This window comes from Aspergillus campestris (genome assembly GCF_002847485.1).
Source record: "Aspergillus campestris IBT 28561 chromosome Unknown P168scaffold_5, whole genome shotgun sequence".
NCBI classification, from domain to species: domain Eukaryota; kingdom Fungi; phylum Ascomycota; class Eurotiomycetes; order Eurotiales; family Aspergillaceae; genus Aspergillus; species Aspergillus campestris.
In genome coordinates this window covers 1612726-1638316 of record NW_020194340.1, presented here as the reverse complement: position 1 = coordinate 1638316, position 25591 = coordinate 1612726, and the positions used below count along the sequence as shown (strand labels likewise).

The following is a 25591-nucleotide window of genomic DNA, read 5'->3' as shown; positions in this document are numbered from 1 at the left end:
CCGCTTAAACAAGGAAGTAATATGGTTGGGAGTAGAGATGGAGAAGAGGTTGGGATGAAGTTTTCTGTAGAATAGGTAGAATGAGAAAGAAACAAAGATTCCATACAGGGTGAACGGCGTAGTCTTGGGCAACGTTGGGGAATATTTATAGGAATTGAGATTGGCCCGTCCTGCATATATCTCCATGCATATCTGATATGTCCATCTTAGCCCTAGTCCAAGGACCAAGCTAAGGCGGCAGTAAAGCGTGGGCATAACGAGCAGTGAGTGGAATTACAAAGAGCAATACGAGCCACGAGTCACGAGTCGCCGGCAGATTCACCCACCTCCATCTCTTGCATTGTAAACCTCCATCTCTTTCCCACTCAAATCTTGGACCAAAACACCCAAGCTGCAGAGATAGACAACTTGATCCCCGCTCCCAACCACAATACCCCATATATGTTCCCCGTTGCCTTGGTGATCCAACCTCCCGCAATGGCACCAACCAGAGTAAGCACAAACGCGACGACCCTCCTATCGCGTTTCTCATTCCGCAGCAAAAACAATTTTGGATCAGACATCAGATCACACAAAAGACTAGTAATAACAACAGTGGGGATCTCGTTAAAACCCAGTGACCGACTGGCGACGATCTGCCCCGCCGACTGAATACTCAGCAGGACAATGGGCACTTCATGTGTCCACTGCGTTTCAGCATTATGCAGCGAGCTCCCAGGGGGTGCGCCGGCTATGACACCACCTTGGACGAGGCCTGCCGTGATCACTACCATAAGGGCTTGAAGAAAGAAGGAGACAATTAGGGTTAGTCTCTGCTTGGCACCAAGAAGTCGGTGGAGTCTTGCGAAGAAGAACGACCCGATCACGAAACAGCCAATGGAAGTTAGCGAGCGTGCCCAGCCATATGGTCTAGGGTTCTGATTGGAAGCGCCTAGGCCAACGAAGATAGTGTTTCCTGCGTTTTGAACCCCGCCATTTCGTCAGCGGGATCGGCGCGCGGGAAATCGGAGGGAAAATCGGAGGGAAATCGCATGGAACCTTACCGGTTTGCATCGAGACGAAGGTGGTATAAGCTGAGATTAATTTATTTAGCTTGGCGTCGCAACCTCCCACCCACCTCCTTCCTCGACATGTACTTACCGTTGTAGATGGTGCTGTCTATCAGGCCTGAGCTGAGACAGCAGGCAAAAAGAGGGATGTCCGCGTGGCGGGCATGGATTTCTGTGCGGAGAAAAGAGGAGAGCTTTCCACCTTTTCTATGAGTGGCCATTCTCAAATGAAAGAAGTCGAGCAGCGCGGATGAGAATACAGTGCAGTTTGGAAAAATGGATAATAGGAGGAGATGATGCACCCAGACTATACAGCGAATATGAGGTGGGAAGAAGGTTTTAACCCTCTACTACCGGTTCAATTGCCTGAGACAATATAGCCACCGCCAAGAAGCCTGGATACAACGTTTGCAAGAGCCAAGACAGCATTAGACCTCGTGAATTCTGCACTGATAAGGACAGACCAATCGGTCGAAAGCAGAAATTTCCTCTCCTTGTCGATCAGGGCGTTCTCCGAAGCTCACCATTCACATTCGTCCGGGACGGCCCGTGACTAGATTGTCAAGCTGAGCGTGGAGACAAGCCAAAAAGAAGAGCGAGCAGTGCCAAGGGTCTTGGCCCTGTAAATGACAAGGCTCGGACCAGCCGTCCTCCGACATCCTGATGTACACATGCCCGCAGCAGCATCCAATGGCTCACATGGCGTTTGGGATGGCTGTGCTACCTCGAAGGCAGCATGGAAAGACTTGATCCCGCCGAGCTTGTGAATCCCGTGTCACACGAAATGGACCAACCTCGCCGGCGGGGACCTTTCCGGGTCAGCTCACGTTGACGCCTGGCGGGAACTCGCCTTTAGGTCAATTGATACAGATCTTATTTCACATTCAAACCAGGCACGGAGGTTATTATTGCCTGCGTCGGTTATCTCCGTTCGCGTTCCCCGCAAAGCCAAGATTCACACAATGCAAAAGAAGCGGGCCTTCTCCATCGCAGGAAGCCCTTTCTAAGACGATTATGACTTGTTTCTGACACTCTTGGCGGTCTCCGCGAGGGCTCGGCATTTTCTTGTCCTGCGGGCCAAGAAAATGGACAGAGGCTGAGCCATGCTGCAGTGCGAGGTAAGCGCCGAAAAAATGTCTCTAGGTCTGTCCCTGGCCATTGAACTACCTTGACTGGGGAATCCAGCCAGAGTTATACCGCATGTAACGTAGCGCTTAATCACGGTGATGGCACTGCATGCTGCGAACTTCTACTCCGTGAGCGTTCGGCTGCTGATTGTAGATGACATTACAACATCTGAACACTATTGATACAACCCGGCTTTGGTTAATTCTGGACTTGAGTCATGAGGGAGAGGAAAATGATGCCAGAGCCGTGGGGGCCGTGGGGGTCGTGAAACGGCCACTCGAACACGGGGTCCCCGTGGAAGCCACAACTTCGAATATAGTAGCTGCGTCTCGGCGCAGCTAATGTGCCGGGGTATACAAGACAATCAAACACATGGTTATCGGAGGGTGAACAACGGAAGCCATTGGTAAATAATGGCGTGATTAAATTATATTGGCAGGATATCGAATCGCTCCGCGGCTGAATGATCAGAGATATGACCATTACTGAGAGTCACGGACGGATACTACCCAAGAAGACATGAGCAAGAGAAAAGGGGTATAAATAGGGCCTTCGGAACCCCTTCAGTGATGCAACTTCTCCCATCATCTTCCATTCTTTTCACAAGCTCATTACAGACACTGAAGATGAAGACCGAAGTGGCACCCAACTTGGCCATCACCATCACGGTGGAAAAAGACGGCTTTTACGAAGTCAACGGCACCAGGCACGAGCCTTCTGTCTCTATGCACCTGCTAGCTGGCGCCAGTAAGCTCCGTCGTCAGCTCCGGGACACGAGTGAACTGATCGTCTGCCCTGGTGTGTACGACGGGCTGTCGGCCCGTATTGCCATGGATCTGGGCTTCAAGGCCCTATACATGGTATGTCTGAGCACTTCCTTGCCACAACAACCCATACTGAACCCCTGACAGACAGGAGCTGGGACTACGGCATCTCGCCTGGGCATGGCGGACCTAGGTCTAGCCCAGCTTCACGACATGAGGACCAACGCGGAGATGATAGCCAACCTGGATCCGTACGGTCCTCCACTGATAGCGGACATGGACACGGGATATGGAGGTACCAAGCACCCCATCTATCTCTAGACAAATCCCCCCCCCCCCCATAGAAAAAAGAGATTCTAACCGAGCCAGGTCCCCTCATGGTCTCCAAGTCCGTCCAGCAGTACATTCAAGCCGGCGTCGCAGGCTTCCACATTGAAGACCAGATTCAGAACAAGCGTTGTGGGCATCTAGCCGGCAAGAAGGTCGTCGACATCGAGGAGTACTTGACGCGCATACGCGCCGCCAAGCTAACCAAAGACCGCCTACGCTCAGACATCGTGCTGATCGCACGCACGGACGCACTCCAGCAGCACGGCTACGACGAGTGCATTCGGCGTCTCAAAGCCGCCCGCGAACTCGGCGCCGACGTAGGCCTTCTCGAGGGCTTCACCTCCAAGGAACAGGCACAGCAGGCGGTGGAAGACCTCGCCCCTTGGCCGTTGCTGTTGAACATGGTGGAGAATGGCGCGGGCCCCGTGATCACGACGCAGGAGGCCCAGGCGATGGGTTTCAGAATTATGATTTTCTCGTTTGCGTCCCTTGCGCCGGCTTATTTGGGTATTAGGGCAGCGTTGCAGCGTTTGAAGACTGACGGGGTGGTGGGGACTCCGGATGGACTGGGCCCTAAGAAATTGTTTGAGATCTGTGGGTTGATGGATTCAGTGACAATTGATACCGAGGCTGGGGGGAGTGGGTTTACCAATGGGGTCTAGCTCGTGGTTTTTGTTTTGTTCCTTGCGATGATTATGAATTCGATCTTTTGAAACATTCTTCTATATTGTGTAACGTTCGTTGGTCCTGGAAATGCGTAATCTCAAACTGTTTCTCGCAAATCCAGTATATGATGTATATGGCTTCTCCCCAACAAATTAAATGGGATCATGGTTTACAAGAGCCCCGCCCTCGACTAGATGGCTAACAGTATATACTCGGATTTGAAATGCTTACATTAGTTCTTTGTCTACTTAGGTTCGTGTGTGGTATCGGATAGTCGGCTGTTGTATAGCTTCAAACATACTGGAGACCAAGCTGGCGTAGCTATTGCACCTCACATTGAGATCGTCGACGGCCTGTACAAAGCATTTTGTGCTGTATTGTACTTTTCCTTTTTAATGTGCTTAGCTCGAAGAAGGAGGTATAGAAGACAGTGGGGATTTTGCCTGGTTTATAGGCCCACTTTCCCAAGACATGGGCACAGGTAATGCCAGGTATGACGGGTCAATGCTTCGAGATCCTAAGGTACTCCCGCAAAGTACAGCTGACTAAAAGTGGTTACTTCATGTAACTGTTATTAGCTGGAAATTTCCGTCATATCATCACCGAGTTGTTCACAGCCATGGTGGATTCTATTCATATTTTGGAAGGTAGACTATTTTCTCTACATTATGGATGGAATTGAGTATGAAGTATGCATAGTAGGATTGTGCAGTACAGAATGTAAATTGACGATTCATCCCAGTACGCTATTTGGTCTACATTATGTGACTTTCTTCTTGTACCTAGGTCCCGCTGGTCCTGCTTAGAGACTGCATATGATATGACATGGTGGGTCGTGGGGGGACACAAACACCAATGACTTTAGAACTTGACCACATATTATTGCCAAATGCAAGGGGTCACCATGCGCTTGATCAGCTATCATGCAAGTGGCAGGTGATGGCGTCTGGAATGTGGCTGTCTGGAATGCACATACCAAGCAATGAGCATGCAAGGAGAGCCCAACAATGTCGGATCAGGTATAGTAGGAAGTCCGTTCTCTCACGACTGACGCACCCGGTATGTCCCACGAGAATCAATATTAGTGGGGTCCGAAGCACCACCATCCCCAATGACCCGCCACATTTCAAATGCAGCTGAAGTCTCCGGATATGGGCTTATGGCTGTTTCGAGCAAACGGGACAGGTGATGGGGCGAGCTGAGGCGGTTTATAAGTCTGAGTCCTGGCCTCCTGGGTGTTGTCCCTAAATTTAAGATTGGTTTTTCTTGATTGAACTTTATCCTGTTAAGCAAATATGTATTCCCCGTTGATTCTCGCAGCATGCCTCCCAGCAGTGCTCGGGTTCGCTGTACCCTCTCCGCCAAACTTCACTTTCGAAGACCTCTGGTCAATGCAGCACAACTTCCTTGACAGTTTTCTCTACCCAGCCAACACAAAGCAGATCAACGCGACAGACAACTCTGTCTTTGCCGAAAATGTACCTCCTCCAAAACCATGAACTCTCCCAAAGCCCCTACTAAGCTTTTAATCTGCAGGTCCAAGGCCGCGTTGACATAACCGGCACCTTTGACGGCCGCGAGCTCAACAACGAGTACGTCTTCGGCATCTTCTCGCAGCCCGAGCGGTTCGGGCTCTTCGGCGCGCCCCTCAACTACAGCGTCACGCAGTTCGTGGGCAACCAGAACATCGCAGCCTCAACAGCAGTCATAACCTTCAACATGACCTCTTTCGGCGGCGTCATCTACCCCGTCACACTCGACACATGGTTCGCGTTCGACCCGGACCGTAAGATCATCCAGTACGACGCCACGTTCCGATGGTTCGACTACTTCTTCCAGACGCTCGTCGAAGACGCAGGTAGGATGCTCCACATATCAGACCCGGAGCAGATCCAAGCCAAGATCGCGGATATGCTCGCGCAGAAGATCTGCAAGACACACGAGGACAGCTGCTTGGGCGAGAACAAGCAGTACGGCAGCCATGAGGAGTGCTTCAATTTCCTGACTAAGGAGATCCGCTTTGGCAAGCCGTATGAGCTGCGCCGGAATACGCTGTTCTGTCGTGAGGTCCATGAGCATATGGTTTCTTTCCGGCCTACGGAGCATTGTCCGCATATTGGCCCTGGTGGGGGTGGGTATTGTGTGGATGATATGGATTATACTCAGACTGTTGAGCAGAGGTATTTCCGGCAGTCGTGGGTGCCGTATGAGCGTGCGGAGGGCAATATGTGGCAGGCCGAATGATTTGATTCATTTTTTTCTTGTGAATCTTATGGCTTGCTGTGGTGTCACTTTTTGTTAGGGTTAGTGACAGGATATAGTGGGCTTAATTTTGTCCTTGCTGTCGCTAATGTGATCTGTTTTTGTAACAGAATTCTTGAACACTGTTTGGTAGTAGTTGGTCGACCCACGTGGCTAGCATTAGGGTTACTGGTCACACGTGCACTTGTCTGCCAGTAGCTCGACAACGCCGTAGATATAAAAGAGTACAATTTGCCCATTCAAAACTTTTTTATGTCGCTATATGCTTGGTAACAGACGTGGATGAGACAAATGAGAACTACTCAGGCGATAAAGATCAACCATATTATGCTCATGGAAGCTGTACATATCCTATTCCGGACAAACACTATACTTTCAATGCTATGTACATAACGAAGTTGCGCCCCTGGCGATCAAGCCCGCTTCACAATAGGGTGCATCTTGCTGAAGACATTGGTAGGATCGTACTGCGCCTTGACCTTCTGTAGACGGGGAAGATTCTCGCCGTAGATATTGTTCACCACCACGTCGCCCGCTAGTGAAATCAGTATTATCTCTTAGTATTCGGCAGGAAAACACTCACGTTCAGCGTAGTTAATATACTGCGGCACGTCGCCCGTGCCAGCCCCCACCTGGGCATCGAACTGCGCCTTGAACTTCGCCTGCAGCTCACGGGCCCAGCCGCGGTAGAACCCATCCTTGCTCTCGTCGTTCCACCGCAGGTTGAGCAGTCCGTTTAGCGAGGGCATGCGGTTAGCAAAGGCAGTCGACGCCAGCGGCACACTGCACGTCTTGCGCATGTCGTAGAACTCAAGCAAGATAGCCGGAACCAGATCGTCATGAGCGGCGTTCAGAGCGCAAAACTCCTCGAACACCCCGCGGATGAACTTTGTGTCCAGCGGCGGCTGGAAGTACACGCCCTTGAACGATTTCCGCCCGCCGTACGTGGCCATCGGGTTCTGCAGCGAGTTGAGCTGGTCGTACGGGATCACGTCGATGGTGTTGACAACGGGCTCGAGGGAGAGAAGTTGCGCAAAGTGCCGCTCTCCCTCCTCGCGGGTCCCGTTGTAGAAGGCCAGTACGTTGACCATCGGGCCCGGGGCACCGGGCGGTTGAGCAAAGATGCACATGGCGCCCGATCGGGGGTCCGGATTCTGGAGCGTGGCGTTGAGGGACTCAATGACAGCTTCGAGCTTCTCCGGCGGGAACGCGACGATGCCCGCCCAGATGGGGTTGGGCTGGTCATGTGCCTGGAACACGAACTCGGTGACGACGCCAAAGTTGTATCCCGCCCCGCGCAACGCCCAGTACAGATCCTCATGCTCGGTGGCTGACGCGCGCACCGTGGTCCCATCAGCGAGAACCACCGTCGCTGCAAGGAGATTGTCGATTGTCAGGCCGTGTTCGCCGCTCAGCCAGCCGTAGCCGCCACCCAGCGTCAGGCCGCCAACGCCGGTGTGGTTGACCGTGCCGCCGACTGCTGCCAGGCCGTATTTGGCGGCTTTCTCGTCAACGTCTTTCCAGACGGCTCCGCCGCCAACGCTAACGGTTTTGTTAGCGACATCGACGGTGACCGTGTTCATGCGCGACAGGTCGATCACCAGGCCGCCGGCGCTGGAACTAGTTCCCGCCACGGAGTGCCCGCCTCCTTTGACGGCGAGATCTACGCCGTGTTCCTGCGCCCAGAGGAGCGCTGTGCGCACGTCTGCTGCTTCGGTAGGCTGAGCTACCACGCCCTGTTGAGCTGTCAGTATGCATCATTCGAGTTGGAGAAGGTGCGGGGCAATAATGACCGCCTGCTTAATTCCCGTGTCGGACCATCGGCGGATGGCATCCTGGTAACCATCTGAATCGGGTGTGTATATGGTCGAATTTTTGAGCGAGCCCTTGAGGGTTTGAAGGGCAGATTCGTTGATTGAAGCCATGTTTAGTGCTGACAGGGGTGTTGTTTAGGGGTAGTAGGAAAAGGCCAACACAGCGCGGGATGAAGGACTGTTGGCGGGGCCAAATCTTGGCATCATCACCGGCTTCACATAGCGCCCTTTTGGGTGGATCGAAATGGCGGTGTCATTTACCGAATTGGATATCCTTGTTGTACCTTATTTTCGGTTTATTTCCGGTCGACTTGACGGTTCCATAATCCTGTGGTTGGCCAGGTCGCATGCTTATCACATTTTGCCTTTCCCAATCTTTTCCATTGTAAGGAAGGAAAAGGGGTAAAAACGAAGAATAGAGAACAAAAAAGAGAAGAAAAAAATTGGAGATAAAGGAGTAAGTGAACAGGAGCAGGAAGAGAAGGAGTAGTGCGCAAAAAGGACTATTTAAGAGAAATAGATGTGTCTAGATCTACTACTATCAAGAGGATGTCCGAAAGAGTATCACTACCTCCCCTTACAACTTACGAAGTCAACTGGCACCAGGAGCGACGGAGTAGTCTGCAACTTGCTGCAGAGACTAGGAGCAGCTTCTAGTCCACTTATAGTATCGATCACAAAAGATCCAACCTTGTTGATCCCACTGGTGGAATCGGATCACCGATATTTCCTTTTAGATTCACTACGCCGACTAGACCCTCGGGAATGCCACATCAAGTCCTATACGCATTTGAGTCCAACAACCATGATCGAATATTATTGTATGAGAAATAAAAGTCTGTTACATCATTTTCCCAGGTTTCCCCAAGTTACGAAACGGAGCCATGAGACATGTTCTCCATACATCCAATCCCGCTGTTTCAAGTTGGTAGAATATTAAATCCACCAATGAACATATCTCCAGATATAAACCCTATTATCCAAGTTTCGGGTAATAGTCAACCGAGGACGGACCCATTCCGAATGCCGAGTTTGAATCTAGTATCTCAATTAAGCCGAGAGACTGCGAGGCTGAGGATATAAGTTCGAAGACCCCATACAACCTAGTCATTCATGTTCAGCAACTGGACAATACCCATCATGCATATTACACTCAACCTTATAATAGCCTTCATCAGCGGCGTAAGTGCCGCCGGTGTAACGGGCGCCGCTGAAGGGTTTGCCAAGGGCGTCACCGGCGGTGGCGATGCCGCTGCTGTCTACCCCAGCACCACCGACGAGCTCGTCTCGTATCTGGGAGACAGTTCACCGCGTGTGATTGTATTGGAGAAGGAGTATGTCAGCCCGCCTCAACAAAGAGTGTGAGACTCACGTCTTATAGATTCGATTTCACCGGCACTGAAGACACCACTTCTGGTACAGGCTGCGCCCCATGGGGAACAGACGAGGGGTGTCAACTGGCTATTAACCAGAACGATTGGTGCTCTAACTACGAGTCCGATGCGCCTTCGGTTGATGTCTCATAGTATGTCTTCCAGAGTACTCCGTTATGTCATTGTTTCATTGGAACCTGTGCTGATTATGTCTGGGAAGTGACAACGCCGGTCTGCTCGGAATCACGGTAGCATCTGACAAATCTCTTGTCGGCTCTGGGACTAGCGGTGTGATCAAAGGAAAGGGATTGCGAATTGTCAGTGGCGCAAGCAATATCATCATCCAGTATGGAGCATCGGAGTCCCAAGAGGAGCAGGAAAGGGAGAAAGCATGATGCTGATGGCAACAGGAACATCGCTATCACCGACATCAACCCCAAATACGTCTGGGGCGGAGATGCCATCACGCTCAACGACTGCGACATGGTCTGGATTGACCACGTCACTGTATGTTTCTTGATTCTGTTCTCTAGAACTGAAAAAATCTAACCATCAAACTAGACTGCCCGAATCGGTCGCCAACACCTAGTCCTCGGCACCGAGGCCTCCAACCGCGTTACCGTTTCAAACTCATACTTCAATGGCGAGTCTGAGTATTCAGCCACCTGCGACGGCTATCACTACTGGGGCATCTACCTCGCCGGATCCAACGACATGGTTACCCTCAAAGGGAACTACATCTACCATATGAGTGGACGTAGCCCTAAGATTGACGGCAACACCCTTCTGCATGCGGTATAGCCCCTTCTCCACCCTCCCTCCCCCTTTCTTTTTGGCACCTCCTTTGACCCACCACAAATACACTAACATACTAAAAATACTCCAGGTAAACAACTACTGGAAAGATTCCTCCGGACACTCTTTTGAGATCGGCTCCGGCAGCAATATTCTCGCCGAGGGAAACTACTTCGAGGATATCCCGACCATCATGGAATCCAATGGTAGCCAGCTCTTCACGTCGCCTGATGATGCGGCGAACCAGGCCTGCAGCGCGACTCTGGGTCGCGTGTGCGAGGTGAATGGGTTCGAGAGCTCGGGGGAGTTCAGCTCTAGTGATGCCGACCTTTTGGTTAACTTCGAAGGGAAGAATGTTGCCGCCGCGTCTGCTTTTACGGAGGCTCAGGGTAGTGTTCCGGGCAGTGCGGGACAGGGGAAGCTGTAATTAGTATCAGATGCAAATAGGAATTTGGTGTAATCCTCGGTCGAGAAGACTCTATCTTGCATTTATTATAGTAATTATCTTGATTAATGTGAGACAAGTTTACAATGCCCATCTCCGGGCCATTTCAATCCCCTCGGCCAGAGCAACGACCCGTGTCTCTATCGCGTGCCCTTCACCCTCTAACCGCTTTATCTCTGAAAAGAGAGACTTAAGCGGCAGGCTGAAGCACTCGATAAATTCGTCTTCTTCCCGCTCAGGAACAGGGTGTTGATTCTCCGGCAGGGAGAGATCCACATTGACATATGCGAGGTTGAAACAGTTGTTACTGAGTCCAGGCGCTGCCAACAGTCAGAATGACTTCCATCATCGGACAGAGAATACAATACTCACAGTTGAACAACACACCAGTCCGGCTGTCAAAAACCCCAACATACCCGGTTTCCTCCTTCAGCTCCCGGACGGCACACTGCTCCGGCGTTTCCCCCGCATCGATCAGCCCGCCTGGTAGCTCGATCGCGACCTTGTCGAGCGTGGGCCGGTATTGCTTTAACAGGAGCAGTTCTGGTCCGGCCGGCTTATTCAACACGGACACGATGCTGACTCCGTCGATGATGCTGTCTTTCGGCCGAGTCTGTCGTCCACTAGATCAATTCCTGCTCACGCGATGATAGTGCAATTAAGGGCAGACTACCTGCATCTCGGCGGCCTCCCACGTCCGTGGTACCCCATTCGGGTCCGCGTATGTGATTTTGACGAGTCGTTTCCATTCGGCATCTTTGCCGTCCTGGGTGGCTGTGAGTCACGTGGTATGACAACATCGGAAGGGCTGACCTACCAACGGGCATCGCGAGATCACCCTGGGGGTTTTGGGTTCTTGACCCGGCATGTTGTCTCTTGGTGAGCTGAGCTGAGAGAATCCTGTATTGGAGTGTTCCGATTGGTTGTTTGCAATATATACGTGATGTACGAGGTGAAACTGGCAACGGATTCACCGGCGGGACCGGAAGTGCGGGGCAGATACTGGTGATAATCAAGGGATTATTATGGATGGCGCAAGTTAAGGATAGATGGAGTACACGTTATTGAGCAAATCAATACTGATAGTAGCAATTTGGCAGTTGAACTTCTCCCTGGCCAGTGTTCAGGCAAGTGACGAAACCAAGAGTGGCTGGCTGGCTGGCGTGGTCCGGTCGGAAAGGCGGAAAAACCACGGGGAGAAAGACGAGCCTGAGGACGGAAAAGGGAAACCAAAAACACCCAAAAACACAACCTTAATCCAACATCAACAACCACCCTGAACCATGACCAAACGCGTGTCGATCCTCTGCTTCGGCAACTCCCTGACAGCGGGGTACTACCAGTTCGGTCTGGACTACCATCCTTACGCATGGAAGCTCGAATCCCGGTTAAAGGCTGCTTTTCCATCACACACCTTCCTGGTGAATGCCGAGGGGTTGCCGGGTGATCTGGCTATCGGGCCTCCAGGGCGTTTCTTGCCCCGCATCCAGGAAAAGTGTATGTCTATCTTCGTTACTGATCTAATACTATCTATATACTACTCTTTTATTCCACTATTCTACTACTTTACTGCTCTACTACTCTACTCCAATAATGGCCCCCACCTGTTCGTCGCACTACTGACCTGACAAGGTGGCGAGCGACACTATGACTGGGTGATCGTCCTAGGCGGCACAAAGTCAGACACCCTTTACATACCTCCTCCCTTCTAATCCTCCCCACTCCCCTGTCAGCATGCTGATCCTTTTTTGACCCCTACGGCACAGCGACTTGGGATACGGTTACGCACCCGAACGCATCTACCCCGCGCTGCAGGACGCCTGGAACGTAGCTCTCACCGGTGGGTCGAAAGTGCTAGCACTGACGATACCGGAATGCGCCGCCAAGAACGCAGCGCTGGATTCGAAGCGCGCGGATCTGAACGCGCGCATCTTGGCCCATGAGGCGGAGCGATTGTGAGGATTTCTTATTTTCCTGGATTGCATTCTTTTTTTCTATTGTCTCTTATATGACGGGCTCTTGATATCATTTACTGTATTCTGACTAGATGGCAGCCACGCGTTTGACCTCCACGCCAAGATCCCGTACCATGCATCCTCCGAGGAATTCAAAGAGAAGATGTGGGATGATGGGTTGCATTTGACGCCCCATGGGTACGACCTTGTGGGGAATGAGGTGGCGGATCACTTGATAGAGCTGATTCAGTCGAGTGGTGGGTTAGAGGCTTAGATCGGGCCATGAGATCTGCTTGGTTTGCATATGCCTGGCTATGTAGACAGCGTTTTTATAGTTTCTGTTGCCGATGCAGTCTTCTGTCTCTCCGTCTTTGTTTCCCCGTTGATTGTTGCGTCTTCATCTTGCACTCACTTGGTATGGATAATAGCGTCCTTGCATACAGCATACTGATATTCTAGTCTAGCGAACGTCAGATACTATCTTGTTCTGCCCTACTAAACAACTCTAGTAGAACGAACTGATCAGCAGCCTAGAATAATCTCGAATCAATGTATATCGCAGGATCAATTGAGATTCAGATCGCACCAAGGCCTAAATCCTATCCAACAAACCAACACCCTATCCCATCTTTAACGCATGTGTCATAACCAAGCCACACGGCTCAGCCAACTCCGTCTACAAAACCCGCACTGACACAAACGCCACCAATAAGCCCGTAGAAGTATAATCTGCCTCAGTTTCACGCCAGTATGCCAGCCTGCTAGTCCACGTGATAAGATAAGGCCCAGCCCAACCGTGTAGATGCATTATCGGCCAACTACGCAACTCCACGTTGGCATGGCGGTGCACGGACGGGCTGGCGAATAGCCTCCACGGGCGTCGGCACGACGCGGCCAGCCGCGCTATCTGACCATGGTTGCCAAGCTTTGCTCAAAGAGATAACCCGTAAGCTGAGCTCAGATGGGCATGGAATGGTAGGGAACGGTAGTACTGTAGTCAAGAGGCTCAAGCGGTCGAGATCGCATAAATTGACTATCTCCCCGGGGTGTCCTTGAGTCTTGCGCCTCTCGTGCCAGAACTCAAATTTAAGGCTTTTGGCTATCTATTTGTCAACCATCCCACAGATCAAGGCAAGTTGTCTTAAGAAGATGCCGACGTATAAATACTTTACGAGCACTAACATAACTTTTCCAGATACAAAAAAAATTCCATTTCCTCCGTTCAACTGGCAAACAATGTGCTTTCAACAGGTGACCTATGCCTGTGGCCATGTCGGCTCGTCGCAATTAATTTCGTGTTCATGTGGCGAGAGGAAGTCTCCCGATATGAAGTACGGATTGAAGTGTAGTGATAATTGTGCGGGGTCTTCGTCTAAGTGATTGTTTGTGTATTTGCGTTGAGATGTATGTGGTATGTTGGAGGACTAGCCTGTCAAGGGAGAAGTTGTGGTGGGAGAACACATGGTAGGGATAAGGGAGATGATGTTTATTTTGCATATGAGATTGATACTGTATAATTCAGGGATAGTGAGGGTAAATGCATTTGCTTATATTTAACATTGGTCAAAGATAATGAACAGGAGACCCTTATATAAGATGCCATTGATGAGAATTCCGCCATCGTACAGCCTTCTGTCTACTGAAGCTTCTGCCGCGAATACTTCTCATACAGCTCCGGATACCATCTCTGGCCAACATCAGGATGGCTCAGGATGCGGTTCCTCATGTATGCCTCCCCGAACTATACAGCCGTTAGCAATACTATTCGAAGAAAAAAAGGGCACAGAGTACTAACACATGAATACAAAGGCGACAGAAACTCGCTCGGCACGTCAACCGCCTGCTTCTTCTTATCATCCGACGCCGGAATGCGCTTGACAATATGAGCGGCAGACTCCCGCAGCTCCTCGGTAGTCAGGTCCATGCGCACAGCCAAGAAGAAAGCGATGCTGTGTCTTGTTTTTGTGGTCGGTGCCTGTGCCACATTAGCTTCATTTACCAATCCAAACGAGCAGTGGGGGAAAAAACACACCACAACACGATGCGTCGTCGCCGCGCAAACACCCCCCGTGATCGCCTCCAGCCCCTGCTGAATATTTACCACCAAGCTCCCCTCAACAGGCGGCGCATCAATCCACTCCCCATTCTTATTCAACACCTGCAAACCACCCGTGTCATCCTGGGACAGGAACGTGAACAGACCCGACGAGTCCTTATGGGGCCCCACACCCTGCGAGCCCGGCGCCGCCTGCGGGTATTTGATGAACTTGAGGCGGTCCATTTCGCCCTTGAACGACGCGAAGGTCGTTGGCGGCAGAGACAGACACTCTGACACGCACTCCATGAACTTCTGCGATAGCTCGGCTGACCTAGCCATGTACTCTTCGACTAGGGCCTGCGCGCCTGGGTGATCCGGGTACTGGTTGTCGCCTTCGAGGCGCTGCCAGAGGGGGTCGTCTTTCTCGGACCAGGGCTTCATGCCGGGGGTGCCGAAGTCGAATTGCTGATGTTTGGTTAGTTTTGTTTTTCGATGACGGGGGGAAGGAGAAGGGGTACCTCGCGCAGGTCAGTTTTCGCAGCCGTGGTCTCTGCACCGAGACGCGTGTATCCCAGAAATGAGGGCGAGTTGACCATGTTCACTCTGTTTTTGACATCGTCAGGCAGCGCAAACAGGTCCGGAAGTTCGGCGTGCGCGCGCCGCACCAAGTCCTGTTTCGGTCAGTATCAATTTGCATCATGCATTCATTTATTGCATATCATTTAGATCTGATTTTGATTCCAAGTTGTTGTTTTGGGCGGTTCAGCGGGTATACGGAAAGGTCCCATACCTCGAGGCCATGATTGGTCAGGTACAGGAACCCCACCACGAAGATGGCATCGCGCAGCTTCTCGAGTGCCTGTGGCTTGGTTTCGGGGTCCTGCAACTGACCGAAGTCAATGAATGGGATGGAGGTGAAGGTCTCTGACATGTCTGCTGGGTTGTTGTGGCGAGAGTGGAATTGCGGGGTTGGCCGAAACACTTTTCGGATGGTGTCATCCTCGGCTGTGGATCCGATTTTGATATTGCCATTTCGGGATCATGCCATGACAGTGTATTCATTACTAGGGTCAGATTAGCGCTTTACTAATATAGAAATCTAGACATTGGTATCATAAGTGTTGAATGGTTTTAATATATCAAGTCTCGGTTTACGTTAAGGAGTTATCAAAATTCAACAGTCTCGAACAAATTCTATATATATTTGGTTGGAAGCATTTGTTTACGACCAGAAATATAGGAATTTTTCACTTTGCCCCAAGTGTCTCTAGGAGTAAAATTATTGGAATTTCTTGTCCTGTAAAGAGAAAATTGTATTCCTCCAGGGGACTAGGTGTTGGCTTTGTTCTAAACAGAAACTACTCTATTCTACAGGCAGCTCACCACCATATATCATATATGGGACCTTCAACTCCAGATCTCCCACAAGACCAGGTGGGATGTAGGTGCCACCGTTCCGCTCAAAGGCCATGACAACTGTATCGAAATCAGACATCTTGCCCGTATGTTCCGACCATAGTCGGAACTGAACCCTGAAACTATCCTGCATGGCTTCCCACTCCGCATGCGAGTCATCCGTTTCCTGCATCGCGGCCATCGTAAGACGAAGCGCCTCTTCGATGTCGGGAATGGCGTTGGTCGTTTCATAGAGCCTCTGAAAGGCGCGGGCGACACCTAATAGCTGTTGCGCCTTATCCTTCGCGTTCTTTTTGACAAGCATCTGGACAATGTGGCCCCTTTCGAGGACACCATTTTTGGGTTGCGGTACATTGCCTGTCTTGCTGAAGTATGCTTTGGCGTGTATCCGCAAATTATGATATGCTATGTCCCTCGCAGAAATTGGATGGCCTTTTAGGGGCGTCGTCGGTGCGAATTCCACAGCACTGGTTCCATATTCAACCGCTTTTGCTATATCTTCTGGGGAGCTCGTCAGCTTATAGCGGCGTTCGAATGCAGCCGCGAGCTCGTGGGCGGGCTCGAACTTTTCTCCATCACTGTCTGAGACAGCGAGTAACGATTCAAAGATACCGATGAAGCTGTCTAGATCTGAGATGAGCTGCGTTTTTTCGAACCGCTTGTCGAGTGATTGGGCCAATTCCGTACGTAGGGCCCTTCCGAGAGGGTGCTCTACTGGCGCGTCGGAAACTGCACGCTGTGCCACACCGATTGCTTCATCTAGGTATTTTGAGTCCTTTGTATGCTCGTACCCAGCACTGTGCAAGGCAGACAGGATCTTCAGCAGAAACGCATGACCCGGGCTACCTGTCTGGATGAGATCGAGCATTGGGGCGACGATTTCGATGGAATCTTCGATTGGCATTTTTCCTTTCCTCTCACGATATCGAAAGCAGAGGATGCGCTCTAGATTTATAAAGTACACCTGTGCGCCTGCCACATGCGGTTGACGGATGGTGATATTCACAGCAGCTTTTATCGCATTCACGGCTTCGTCTAAGTCATTAAAGCCACCATTAGAGGCCTGATATCGTTGCTGGTAGCAGGAAGCGAGAACGCAGAGAGCCCCTGCTTTGTCCCCTCCTTGTCTGGACGGGTCCTCGACGGAAGCTTTTGCGTGTTCGATGGCTGTGTTGATGTCTTCATGGGCAGATGTGGTGTTGAATTTCGCGAGCGCTTCTAAAGAATGCTTGAGGTCTCCCTGTGACGAGGGTCCTGTGGAGTTTGACGGTATAGACATGATTTATTATGAGACGGTCGAATCCATTGAAATCAAGTGGCTCACAGTGACCGACCAACAGTAGACGTCTTGAGGCTGACGTTTTCTGCCCCACTTGGGTTTGCGAGTGGGTGACAAGGCTGAGCGGGGTTGCCTGTTCGTTGAGCTTGCTAGGGGCAGAAGTCGACGTCGTGGATTATATGGACGGTCTCCTTAGCATTGATAGCGAAATAGCCCACGCGCAATGGCGGTCGATATGAATAAGATATTCCACGACTCCGTGGCCGACTGCCCCGTATGCCTTGACTTGAACAGAGAGTATCTCCGTCGTCAATGGCGTTCTGTTGGTGGACTGTTTGGGGCGGAGTCCGAACACTCCCTGACTCTCAAGCGTCTTTCAGAGAGCTTGTCATCAACAGGCTGTGCAGGATGTGCTTTGATTTTCAGCGCCGCAGACAGGATCAAAGAAGAGTTTGGCGTGGGCTTTAGAAACGTTGTTGTTGAGTTTCTCGATAGCGAGCAACGGTCAGGTCTCTCGATAACACTGACAATGCTACATCCAATCCATACTCAACCGGGAGACTGGGAGAGAGCACATGATAATTCTGACCTAAAGATTGTCGCCAGTACGGGGCCCAGCGAGGATAATCCTAACCGAGAATGGGAGTATAAGATATCCTCGCCAAAATATGAAGTATTTCTGCCATTCGTCGCGACGGAAAGTGAGTTTTGCTTGCAAATCACTAAGAGCGCGAGGACTTCACTGACGGTCAAAGCTACGGAGACAGGCTCGCATTCTACGTGGAACAGCATTCTCCGACGGCCCTCCCGATGTGGAGACACGGGGAGTGATGAAGCTCTCCGATTCACCCGCTCAAATCTGAACCACTGCCGGGAAAACCATTTGAGTTGCAACTTAGAAGAGCGGGACTGGGGTCTTCCAACAAGGGTCCTGGACCTGGGTAACAGAGTCAGTCCGTTGACGTCCGATACGAGGCTCTATGTGACGCATAGGGAGCCAGAAGCATACGTCTGTCTCAGTCATCGCTGGGGCTCAGATGGAGGATTGAGGCCTCTAGAAGCGACCGTCGAAACACTGTCCGAATTTGAGCAGGGCATCTCGTACCAAACTTTGCCAAAGACATTCCAAGATGCGGTCGTTTTCACGCGAAAGCTAGGATACCGGTTTCTCTGGATTGACTCGCTCTGTATTGTGCAAGATGACAACGAGGACTGGCTGAGGGAGGCCGGACACATGGCCAGTATCTATGAGAATGCAGATCTAACACTGGCTGCAGCTTCATCTTCAGACAGCAAGGGTGGTCTATTTTGCAAGACGATTTCGGAGTCCCTCGTCGAGGGGAAAGAGCATGAAGAACAACATCCTGCACTTCGTCGATTCTCGGATCCATCATTCTTTGAGTATGACCATCGTCAATCGGTTGTAGAAAAGTCAGGCCCGGAAGTTAGCTCTCCGCTAATAAAGCGTGCTTGGATATATCAAGAACGCATCCTCTCTCGCCGCATGCTGTACTTCACGCCGCTGGAGCTCGTCTTTGAGTGTCGAGACGCAAATAGTTCCGAGTCAGGCTATCAGTGGATTGATTCTAGCTGCAAACATGCCTTCACGCCGGTTTACGGCGCAAATATCTCTAGAGAATTGGTTCCATCCCTGTGGCGCAAAGTGGTGAGCGACTTTACGCAGCTTGAGCTCACTCTAAACAAGGACACATTACCAGCCATAGCCGGTGTTGCCACGAGATTTTCTAAACAATTAAAGGGAAAGAAGCCCATCGGCTATCTTGCCGGTGCGTGGAGAGAGACATTTATCCAAGACATGCTCTGGGAGGCAAAACCCCATAGAGCTGGTTACTCGTCGCGCATCGACGCCGGCATACCCTCCTGGTCCTGGGCTCGGAGTGACTTGCCTAAAACTTACCAAGATACGAACTACCTGCACGCTCTCTGCCGCCTCGAAGATGCAGTCTGCACCCCCGTTGATTCCACAGGCAATGTTTTCACCGGCGTGAGCTCTGGCTACGCCGTTCTTTCCGGGCACTTGCTACCAGCAACAATGAGGAGCGCTGGTATAGTGGTTGATCAGAACCCGCGGGTGCACCACTACCCGGATAGGGACTACGCCTGGTTTGACGAAGGACCTGATAAAGTCAATGTCGGAGACGAGCTGTTCGTGCATCCATTGATGGTGTCACAGACTGATCATGATCTTCGTATCCATGCACTCGTTCTCCGACGCTGTAGCAGCAACAGCGACGCCTTCATACGGATTGGTATTTTTGGGACGCCAATCTCGGTGCACCATCTTCAAAATCATCATTATATCTTTGAGGGGTCTGGCGTATGTCTCGAGATGTATAAAAGGCTTGTTACATATGGAGAAACATTGCTAGGACCGGACGGTTTGTATCGCGCCCCAGAAAAAGCTATTCCGCTCTGGTTCCAGCCTGAGTCCGAGAGTTTGCAATCCAGTTTCCACACCCAGGCGAACTACCTTCATCTGTGTTTGTATGGGCCTAAGGCAGAGTTCAAGTTCAAGGAGTTCTTCGGTCAGATGCATCTAGACGAGTTGAGGTCTGCAATGAGGGCTGAGATGGAAAGGGTAGAAGAATGGCGCCGTCGAGAAGCAGGAGGGGAAGTGCAGGTTTATCCAAGGTGTTTGATTAAGATAGTATGAGATATGCAAGAATCCTTGTTGAAGTATAGACTCCTTAATTGACCAAGTCAAAATTTTGGAAATCAATATACTCCATGGATATGTTCAGTCAAGTAGGAGTCACTAGCACAGCTGGAAGAACACAACCCGGCTTGTATCACTCTCACGGTCCACTGTCTACTTCACTGGAGGGATTAATCTAGTATTTTTACTACTTGCTTCCTGTTAAGCTAGAAGCTGTCACGGGGATCAAAATCTGGGGGTGGATCAATATGCCACCAATCACACATCTCGACCCCTGCTACCCCAGTATATGATCCCAGGATGGGATTGATATCACCCATCACTAACTCTCAGGAAGTCATGTCAAGCTGACTGGTGGGTTATCCAGCACGACTGACTTTATTCTCCTTAAGAAAGTTTAATTGGCCACTTGATGCATCCCTGAAGAAAGGTAAGGTCATTGCCACGACGATCTAAGCCCTATACACTCCTAAACAATATCTAGCCGCGTGGGCAAATCTCGGCCCAAATTATCCCACCTCTAACATCTATTCCAGGTTGAACCATGACAGGGCCGACATTCGTCACGACTATGTCTCAGCGATCTATCTCAAGCAGATCAAGTCTCCACATGAAGAGCTAGCAGGGGTGTCGCGGCCCATCTCAAACAACCGGTCTCATTAGTGGAAGTTCTCCTGTCTCGACCACGTTCCTGTCATAGCATGTTACAAGTTCTTGAGACGAGTAGCTGAGACAAGGCTATTCTTGGGCCGGATCCTCGGGATGAGGCCATTCGCGGAATTTCTCGGTCGTCTGCCGAAAGCGACTTTGCTGCTTCGGGGGCTGTATGGGGGAAACTTCTCCACCTATTGAATGTGCTCCTCAAATGTGGACTAGGGATAGAGTTCCGAGAGATTGATTGTCAGGAGAGCAACACCGTCTAGGGAAGTATGGATACAGACGTATGGTGTTGAGGAGAAACCTATATAAAGGCCCTGTGCTGGCAGGAGTTATTCGATTATCCAGCAGCAGTCTTCTTTCAAACGGTCCAATCCTCACTATTCTACTCAATCATCATTTATAAGACATTTGTTCAGAACAGCCACCATGCACAATAAGCTTGTTCTCGCCCTGGCTGCCCTCCTGTCTCAACAGGCTCTGGCAGTCCCCACCGCAACCATCGAGAAGCGCGCCTCCGCTGATGACGTTTGTCTCCCTCTCATCCCGCCTGCATAAAAGACTACATGCACAGATGGCAGTTGAGAAATATGCTAACCCCTAATAGAAAGCATTCGGCTTCGCCTCCCTCAACGGCGGCACCACCGGCGGTGCAGGCGGCACTACAACCACCGTCTCCGACTACGCGGCCTTCACCGAAGCCGTGACCAACGACGAGCCCAAGGTGGTCGTCGTGTCCGGCACGATCAAGGAAGCTGCCGACCAGGTCAAAGTCGGCAGCAACACGAGCATTCTCGGCCAGGACGACAGCGCTGTGCTCGACGGATTCGGTCTGCTCGTCAAGGAGAAGAAGAATGTTATCATTCGGAACTTGGGCGTGCGCAATGTGCTCGCTGATAACGGCGATGGGATTGGTGTTCGTATGTTTTTCTCTTCCTGTTTTTGCTGTCTTGTTTGGCTGTACAGTGGTTGGTGGGATACAGATTTCTAACAAGAAGCAGAGATTTCGACCAACGTGTGGATCGACCACTGCGATCTGTCGTCCGACAGGGACCACGACAAGGACTACTACGACGGGCTGATTGACGTATGACCCCAATACACCATATCAAAATCTCCATCTTTCTCTATATATTATACTAACCCACTCCTCAGTTCACCCACGCCGCCGACTACGTCACCGTCAGCAACAGCCACATCCACGACCACTGGAAGGCCTCCCTCGTCGGGCACAGCAACAGCAACGAAGAAGAAGACACCGGCCACCTGCGCATCACCTACGCCAACAACCACTGGGCGAACATCAACTCGCGCGCCCCGTCCTTCCGCTTCGGCACGGGCCACGTCTACAACAGCTACTTCGAGGCCGTCAACGACGGCATCAACACGCGGCTGGGCGCGCAGCTGCTCGTCGAGAGCAACGTCTTCGTCGACACTAAGAAGCCGCTCTATGAGACCGATGAGGGCTTCGCTGTTGAGAGGGATAATGATTTTGGGGGTGCTGAGAATGCGGCGCCTGAGGGGACGCTTACGGAGGTGCCGTATGAGTATACCTTGCTTGGGTCGGCTAAGGTTAAGGAGGCGGTTGTTGGTGTTGCGGGGCAGACTCTGAAATTTTAAGGCTTGATATTGGGGCTTGATTTTGGGTATTATCCCTACATGTGTGTATATAGTGTCCTGGGGGGATTCGATGGGGGTGAGTTCTGGATAGTGGCTGGCTTGAAGTAGCAATGCAATCATGGTATAGCAGTATAATATACACGCGTAAAAAATACATGTCGTTCCACATAGGAAAGAGATAGAAAGGGAGTATGTGAGTGTGTTGGGGTAGGGGTCAATAACCACATGAGAAAAGAAACGGACAAAAGCAACAAACCGAGAACAATCTCCCAGAAAAAGTTAAAATAATAAACAATTAAATACCCATCCTTTTCAACTCCTTCTCCACAGTATACAGCCTCTCCCCAGTAGGTGAATACACCTCATCACCAGAAGAGGACGCACTCGTTCCCTCCCCATCAGGGATCTTAATCGCCGAAGCGTCATACTCCCATGCCGCCTGGCGCTCGTCCCGCGAGTGCCGGAGATGGAACGGCAGCGTCCACTCCTTCAGTCGACCCTCCAGCATGCCCATGTCGCGGTTTTTGTCCCACATGCGTCGTGATGCTTTGAAGGCGCTCTGTACTGTGTCGCGTCGTAATGACTCGTATGCCCGGAAGGCGGCGCGCGGATGCTCGTATCGGTGGCGGGCGAGTGTGCGGGAGAAGAGGATGGCGTCATCGAGGGCGTAGGCGGCGGATTCGTCGCGTGGAGGCATCTACGTTTGTTAGTTCACTTCGTGGAATATAATAAACTGGGAAGGATGGGAGGCGGGATATAAGACATACGGCGTGTGCGGCGTCCCCAAGCAGTATAGCCCGGTCGGTATGCCACTTCCCATTCGGTGGTACCTGGTATACCGGATACAGGATCCAGTCGGCGTGGGTGCAGGCCAGCTCGCGGATGCAGGGCAGAGCAGACTTGCCGAAGCGGATGCGCATCTCCTCGGCTAGAGCGCGCTTGATGGCGGAGCGGGTGTGCCAGTCCTGCCCGTTGTCGAGACGGTAGTCGGAGAGCAGCTGCTCGTCAAACTGCACGATCGCGGCTAGGAAGATCTGTTCACGATCGCGGTCGCAGTAGCTGGTGAGGAGGGAGCCGTGGCGTGAGATGTTCATGGCTGAAGCGTTGAAGTGGACCTTCGACTGCAGAGCGTCGGTGTCGACGATGCTCTGGAGGAAGGAGATGCCCGTGTATTGTGAATGACAGTCAGGCGCCACCCAGCGGGTGCGTGTCGCTGAGTGCACTCCGTCGCAGCCCAGCACGAGGTCGCCCTGTGCGGTCGTGCCGTCTTCGAAGTGCAGTTTGCCACCGTCTTCCAAATTCTCGCCGCGCACCAATTTCTTGCCGAACTCGATGCTGATGTTCTTAGTGCGTTCGACCACCGAGAGCATAGCGAGTGACAGCACAATGCGCATCACGCGTCGGCCTTTGTAGCCGCCGAAGCTGTTCCCGCGCCGGTCTGTGAAGTCGATCGCGCCCAGTGATCGACCGGACCGGCTCGAGAACAGCTCGATGCAGTCGACATCGGCGCCGCCTGCGGAGCCTTGGCGATTGAGCTCATCTAGGACGCCGAGCCGGTCGAGGTGTCGCTGGGCCACTGGGGTCAGGTTGATGGCACCACCCGAGGTGGAGAGCACATCGTTGCGCTCGTAGATAGTAATTTGGAGGTCTGGGACGTAGGGGCCCAGCTCCTGGGAGATGGACAACGCCGAGGCGATGCCGGCGATTCCCGCGCCGACGATCAAGATCCTTCGCGGCGCTTCGCCTTTGGGGGTTGAAGAGCCCGTTGTGGAAGGTGTCCTCGTGGAAGGCGTCCTCCGCTCTGCCGGGAGCCACATCCACGTCTTGCCCACCAATTGCGGGACCAGTTGATTATCATCTTCCATGGCTGTGCTTCATCGGAAATAGCGGGGGATCCTTCTCCCTATAAGAGATGCATAGACTGGAAGAAGGGGGAGGTAAGGAAAGATCGAGAGAACTCAGCTGTGGAGAGACACTTGCAGAGATAGGGTTTTCGCGATCATTCCGGATCCATCAACCGCCCTCCCCGCCGGACTATGTACTCTGTAGGTTGCAGACCCCCGTGTCAACATGCATGTCCAATACGAGACCCATCCAATGGGCCCGACTGCATTGACTTGGTAGTCTCAGAGAAATTTTTCCACGGCACTCACTCCCAATTCAGCACACTGTGATTAACAAGCTCCACTGTGACTGGGCCTGTAATAGGCGTGGTGTCAGATTAAGACAGTATGGTGGGTCCGCCTGGCGACCGTTGAGACTTCAGGGTCGGCATTGCGAACCATGGATGCGCCACTGCATAACTGGCGGATTTTCCTGGCCAGGGCGACGATTGCCGAGGCTGAAAGATTCTGGAAGAAATTCCCTGGGACGTTCTGCCGCCAACCAGATGCAATGGGTGATGGAATTGTCCCAACCGATGCAACTGCAGACTGACTTGGTAGTATTCTCTAGACCAGCTTGGGTTAACGGTTAATTAATTGGACCCGGACTTGACTAAGTTGATCATGGTGGCCTACTAAGTCGACTAGCACATTGCATCTGCTACCCTGTCCAGCAGTTGTTGAGATTTCCCCCATCGCTTCAATTCTCCGTCACCCGCAGCTTTTGGACAAGCTCTCCGCTCACAGCAAGTCTCAGGGTCGAGATCCACTCTTCATGAGGAGTCAACTCCGCGAGAGCAATCACCTGCAGCTCGGTCTAGGCTCGTAAAAAACCAAGGCAGATGCATCTCAAAAGGAGACACGATGATCATTGCTGCATGATTCGGCACTGGAGCCACCATGTTTCAGATTAAAGACACTATGCCATGTGTGCTAGGGGATTGATCTCCCCCCTTAGGGAGACTCGTCAACCACGGTTGAACGCCGCCAATTTGGCAAGGTGACCAGTCCATTGGAATCTGCAGCCTAATACGAGGTCGTGCAGTGTCCTCGACCTGACGGATCATATACGGCGACGAATACGCACGCCTCCTCTCGGCTCTGTTTGATGCGTGTAGTTTGCTCTGAACAAACAAGCGATCATCGCCTCGGCGATCTGCTCCCTCGAAGAGATCATGACATGTCCATTGACCATTCTAAGCAAGGCGATCTGGACCGGGCTAGGTGCGGAGTCCGCTCCGGTTGGAAGTTTGCGAATGGAAGCAGGCAAGCAGGGACCATTAGGTCGAGCTCCGTCGCCGCCGGCGTTAGAGGATCGCCGATCGCTGTTAACCAGTGCAACTTCTCTGCCAGTGGGTGGGTACTGAGTCGACCATGCGGGGTGGGTAAATTTGAATGTGAGGACAAGACTGCGTGTTCCATTCTCCGCCTGTCGGATGT

The 25591-nt window shown here is 51.7% G+C and overlaps 12 protein-coding genes across 12 annotated transcripts; 6 read left to right on the top strand and 6 right to left on the bottom strand.

Moving 5' to 3' along the window:
- Nucleotides 1–233: 233 nt before the first annotated feature.
- On the bottom strand, nt 234–1660 carry P168DRAFT_252367 (YoaK family protein). Its single transcript, XM_024834320.1, has 3 exons — nt 1141–1660; nt 1044–1073; nt 234–955 (listed from the first exon to the last, which is right to left on the bottom strand). The coding sequence occupies exons 1-3, from the start codon at nt 1268–1270 to the stop codon at nt 366–368; spliced, it is 750 nt and encodes a 249-aa protein (XP_024693769.1). The 5' UTR covers nt 1271–1660; the 3' UTR covers nt 234–365.
- A 1143-nt stretch (nt 1661–2803) lies between these two features.
- Nucleotides 2804–3933, top strand: P168DRAFT_234922 (isocitrate lyase/PEP mutase family protein; the record flags this gene model as incomplete). Its single annotated transcript, XM_024833435.1, has 3 exons — nt 2804–3037; nt 3089–3236; nt 3311–3933. The coding sequence occupies 3 exons, from the start codon at nt 2804–2806 to the stop codon at nt 3931–3933; spliced, it is 1005 nt and encodes a 334-aa protein (XP_024693768.1).
- A 1147-nt stretch (nt 3934–5080) lies between these two features.
- Nucleotides 5081–6296, top strand: P168DRAFT_252362 (uncharacterized protein). Its single transcript, XM_024834319.1, has 2 exons — nt 5081–5415; nt 5474–6296. Exons 1-2 carry the CDS (start codon nt 5233–5235, stop codon nt 6179–6181), a joined length of 891 nt encoding a protein of 296 aa, XP_024693767.1. The 5' UTR covers nt 5081–5232; the 3' UTR covers nt 6182–6296.
- Nucleotides 6297–6590: 294 nt separating this feature from the next.
- P168DRAFT_252360 (FAD-binding oxidoreductase) lies at nt 6591–8125 on the bottom strand (the record flags this gene model as incomplete). Its single annotated transcript, XM_024834318.1, has 3 exons — nt 6591–6734; nt 6783–7935; nt 7993–8125. Coding segments are annotated over 3 exons (1408 nt in total), but the record flags the coding sequence as incomplete, so codon positions are not given.
- A 1028-nt stretch (nt 8126–9153) lies between these two features.
- Nucleotides 9154–10608, top strand: P168DRAFT_234969 (polysaccharide lyase family 1 protein; the record flags this gene model as incomplete). Its single annotated transcript, XM_024833437.1, has 6 exons — nt 9154–9347; nt 9395–9538; nt 9607–9732; nt 9797–9893; nt 9948–10181; nt 10273–10608. The coding sequence occupies 6 exons, from the start codon at nt 9154–9156 to the stop codon at nt 10606–10608; spliced, it is 1131 nt and encodes a 376-aa protein (XP_024693765.1).
- A 41-nt stretch (nt 10609–10649) lies between these two features.
- On the bottom strand, nt 10650–11819 carry P168DRAFT_289974 (nucleoside diphosphate-sugar hydrolase of the mutt family). Its single transcript, XM_024837117.1, has 4 exons — nt 11444–11819; nt 11300–11392; nt 10999–11239; nt 10650–10946 (listed from the first exon to the last, which is right to left on the bottom strand). The coding sequence occupies exons 1-4, from the start codon at nt 11492–11494 to the stop codon at nt 10708–10710; spliced, it is 624 nt and encodes a 207-aa protein (XP_024693764.1). The 5' UTR covers nt 11495–11819; the 3' UTR covers nt 10650–10707.
- On the top strand, nt 11490–13055 carry P168DRAFT_289973 (SGNH/GDSL hydrolase family protein). The gene is made up of 4 exons (XM_024837116.1): nt 11490–12123; nt 12259–12304; nt 12393–12581; nt 12681–13055. The coding sequence occupies exons 1-4, from the start codon at nt 11910–11912 to the stop codon at nt 12853–12855; spliced, it is 624 nt and encodes a 207-aa protein (XP_024693763.1). The 5' UTR covers nt 11490–11909; the 3' UTR covers nt 12856–13055.
- Nucleotides 13056–14103: 1048 nt separating this feature from the next.
- Nucleotides 14104–15561, bottom strand: P168DRAFT_289971 (isopenicillin N synthase family dioxygenase). Its single transcript, XM_024837115.1, has 5 exons — nt 15410–15561; nt 15138–15290; nt 14614–15084; nt 14377–14556; nt 14104–14322 (listed from the first exon to the last, which is right to left on the bottom strand). Exons 1-5 carry the CDS (start codon nt 15548–15550, stop codon nt 14218–14220), a joined length of 1050 nt encoding a protein of 349 aa, XP_024693762.1. The 5' UTR covers nt 15551–15561; the 3' UTR covers nt 14104–14217.
- Nucleotides 15562–15982: 421 nt separating this feature from the next.
- P168DRAFT_281501 (uncharacterized protein) lies at nt 15983–17314 on the bottom strand (the record flags this gene model as incomplete). The annotated part of the gene is made up of 1 exon (XM_024835934.1): nt 15983–17314. The coding sequence occupies one exon, from the start codon at nt 17312–17314 to the stop codon at nt 15983–15985; it is 1332 nt and encodes a 443-aa protein (XP_024693761.1).
- Nucleotides 17315–17549: 235 nt separating this feature from the next.
- P168DRAFT_342796 (HET domain-containing protein) lies at nt 17550–19988 on the top strand (the record flags this gene model as incomplete). Its single annotated transcript, XM_024841824.1, has 2 exons — nt 17550–18019; nt 18203–19988. 2 exons carry the CDS (start codon nt 17550–17552, stop codon nt 19986–19988), a joined length of 2256 nt encoding a protein of 751 aa, XP_024693760.1.
- Nucleotides 19989–21077: 1089 nt separating this feature from the next.
- Nucleotides 21078–22268, top strand: P168DRAFT_234880 (pectate lyase family protein; the record flags this gene model as incomplete). Its single annotated transcript, XM_024833432.1, has 4 exons — nt 21078–21176; nt 21256–21568; nt 21650–21735; nt 21804–22268. The coding sequence occupies 4 exons, from the start codon at nt 21078–21080 to the stop codon at nt 22266–22268; spliced, it is 963 nt and encodes a 320-aa protein (XP_024693759.1).
- A 295-nt stretch (nt 22269–22563) lies between these two features.
- On the bottom strand, nt 22564–24085 carry P168DRAFT_234882 (FAD-dependent oxidoreductase; the record flags this gene model as incomplete). Its single annotated transcript, XM_024833433.1, has 2 exons — nt 22564–22965; nt 23036–24085. The coding sequence occupies 2 exons, from the start codon at nt 24083–24085 to the stop codon at nt 22564–22566; spliced, it is 1452 nt and encodes a 483-aa protein (XP_024693758.1).
- Nucleotides 24086–25591: the final 1506 nt, after the last annotated feature.

Excerpts from the sequence above, each read along its gene's own strand:
- P168DRAFT_252367 (XM_024834320.1), bottom strand. The coding sequence starts at position 1,270 with ATGGCCACTCATAGAAAAGGTGGAAAGCTCTCCTCTTTTCTCCGCACA. Across the intron at positions 1,074-1,140 it reads AGACAGCACCATCTACAACG|CTTATACCACCTTCGTCTCG; the intron begins GTAAGTACATGT and ends AATTAATCTCAG. Across the intron at positions 956-1,043 it reads CTTCGTCTCGATGCAAACCG|GAAACACTATCTTCGTTGGC; the intron begins GTAAGGTTCCAT and ends TTCAAAACGCAG.
- P168DRAFT_252362 (XM_024834319.1), top strand. The coding sequence starts at position 5,233 with ATGTATTCCCCGTTGATTCTCGCAGCATGCCTCCCAGCAGTGCTCGGG. Across the intron at positions 5,416-5,473 it reads ACTCTGTCTTTGCCGAAAAT|GTCCAAGGCCGCGTTGACAT; the intron begins GTACCTCCTCCA and ends TTTAATCTGCAG.
- P168DRAFT_289974 (XM_024837117.1), bottom strand. The coding sequence starts at position 11,494 with ATGCCGGGTCAAGAACCCAAAACCCCCAGGGTGATCTCGCGATGCCCG. Across the intron at positions 11,393-11,443 it reads TGATCTCGCGATGCCCGTTG|GACGGCAAAGATGCCGAATG; the intron begins GTAGGTCAGCCC and ends ACAGCCACCCAG. Across the intron at positions 10,947-10,998 it reads GACTGGTGTGTTGTTCAACT|CGCCTGGACTCAGTAACAAC; the intron begins GTGAGTATTGTA and ends GACTGTTGGCAG.
- P168DRAFT_289973 (XM_024837116.1), top strand. The coding sequence starts at position 11,910 with ATGACCAAACGCGTGTCGATCCTCTGCTTCGGCAACTCCCTGACAGCG. Across the intron at positions 12,124-12,258 it reads GCCCCGCATCCAGGAAAAGT|GTGGCGAGCGACACTATGAC; the intron begins GTATGTCTATCT and ends TGACCTGACAAG. Across the intron at positions 12,582-12,680 it reads GCCCATGAGGCGGAGCGATT|CCACGCGTTTGACCTCCACG; the intron begins GTGAGGATTTCT and ends ACTAGATGGCAG.
- P168DRAFT_289971 (XM_024837115.1), bottom strand. The coding sequence starts at position 15,550 with ATGTCAGAGACCTTCACCTCCATCCCATTCATTGACTTCGGTCAGTTG. Across the intron at positions 14,557-14,613 it reads CGACGACGCATCGTGTTGTG|GCACCGACCACAAAAACAAG; the intron begins GTGTGTTTTTTC and ends AATGTGGCACAG. Across the intron at positions 14,323-14,376 it reads TGTCGCCTTTGTATTCATGT|TTCGGGGAGGCATACATGAG; the intron begins GTTAGTACTCTG and ends ACGGCTGTATAG.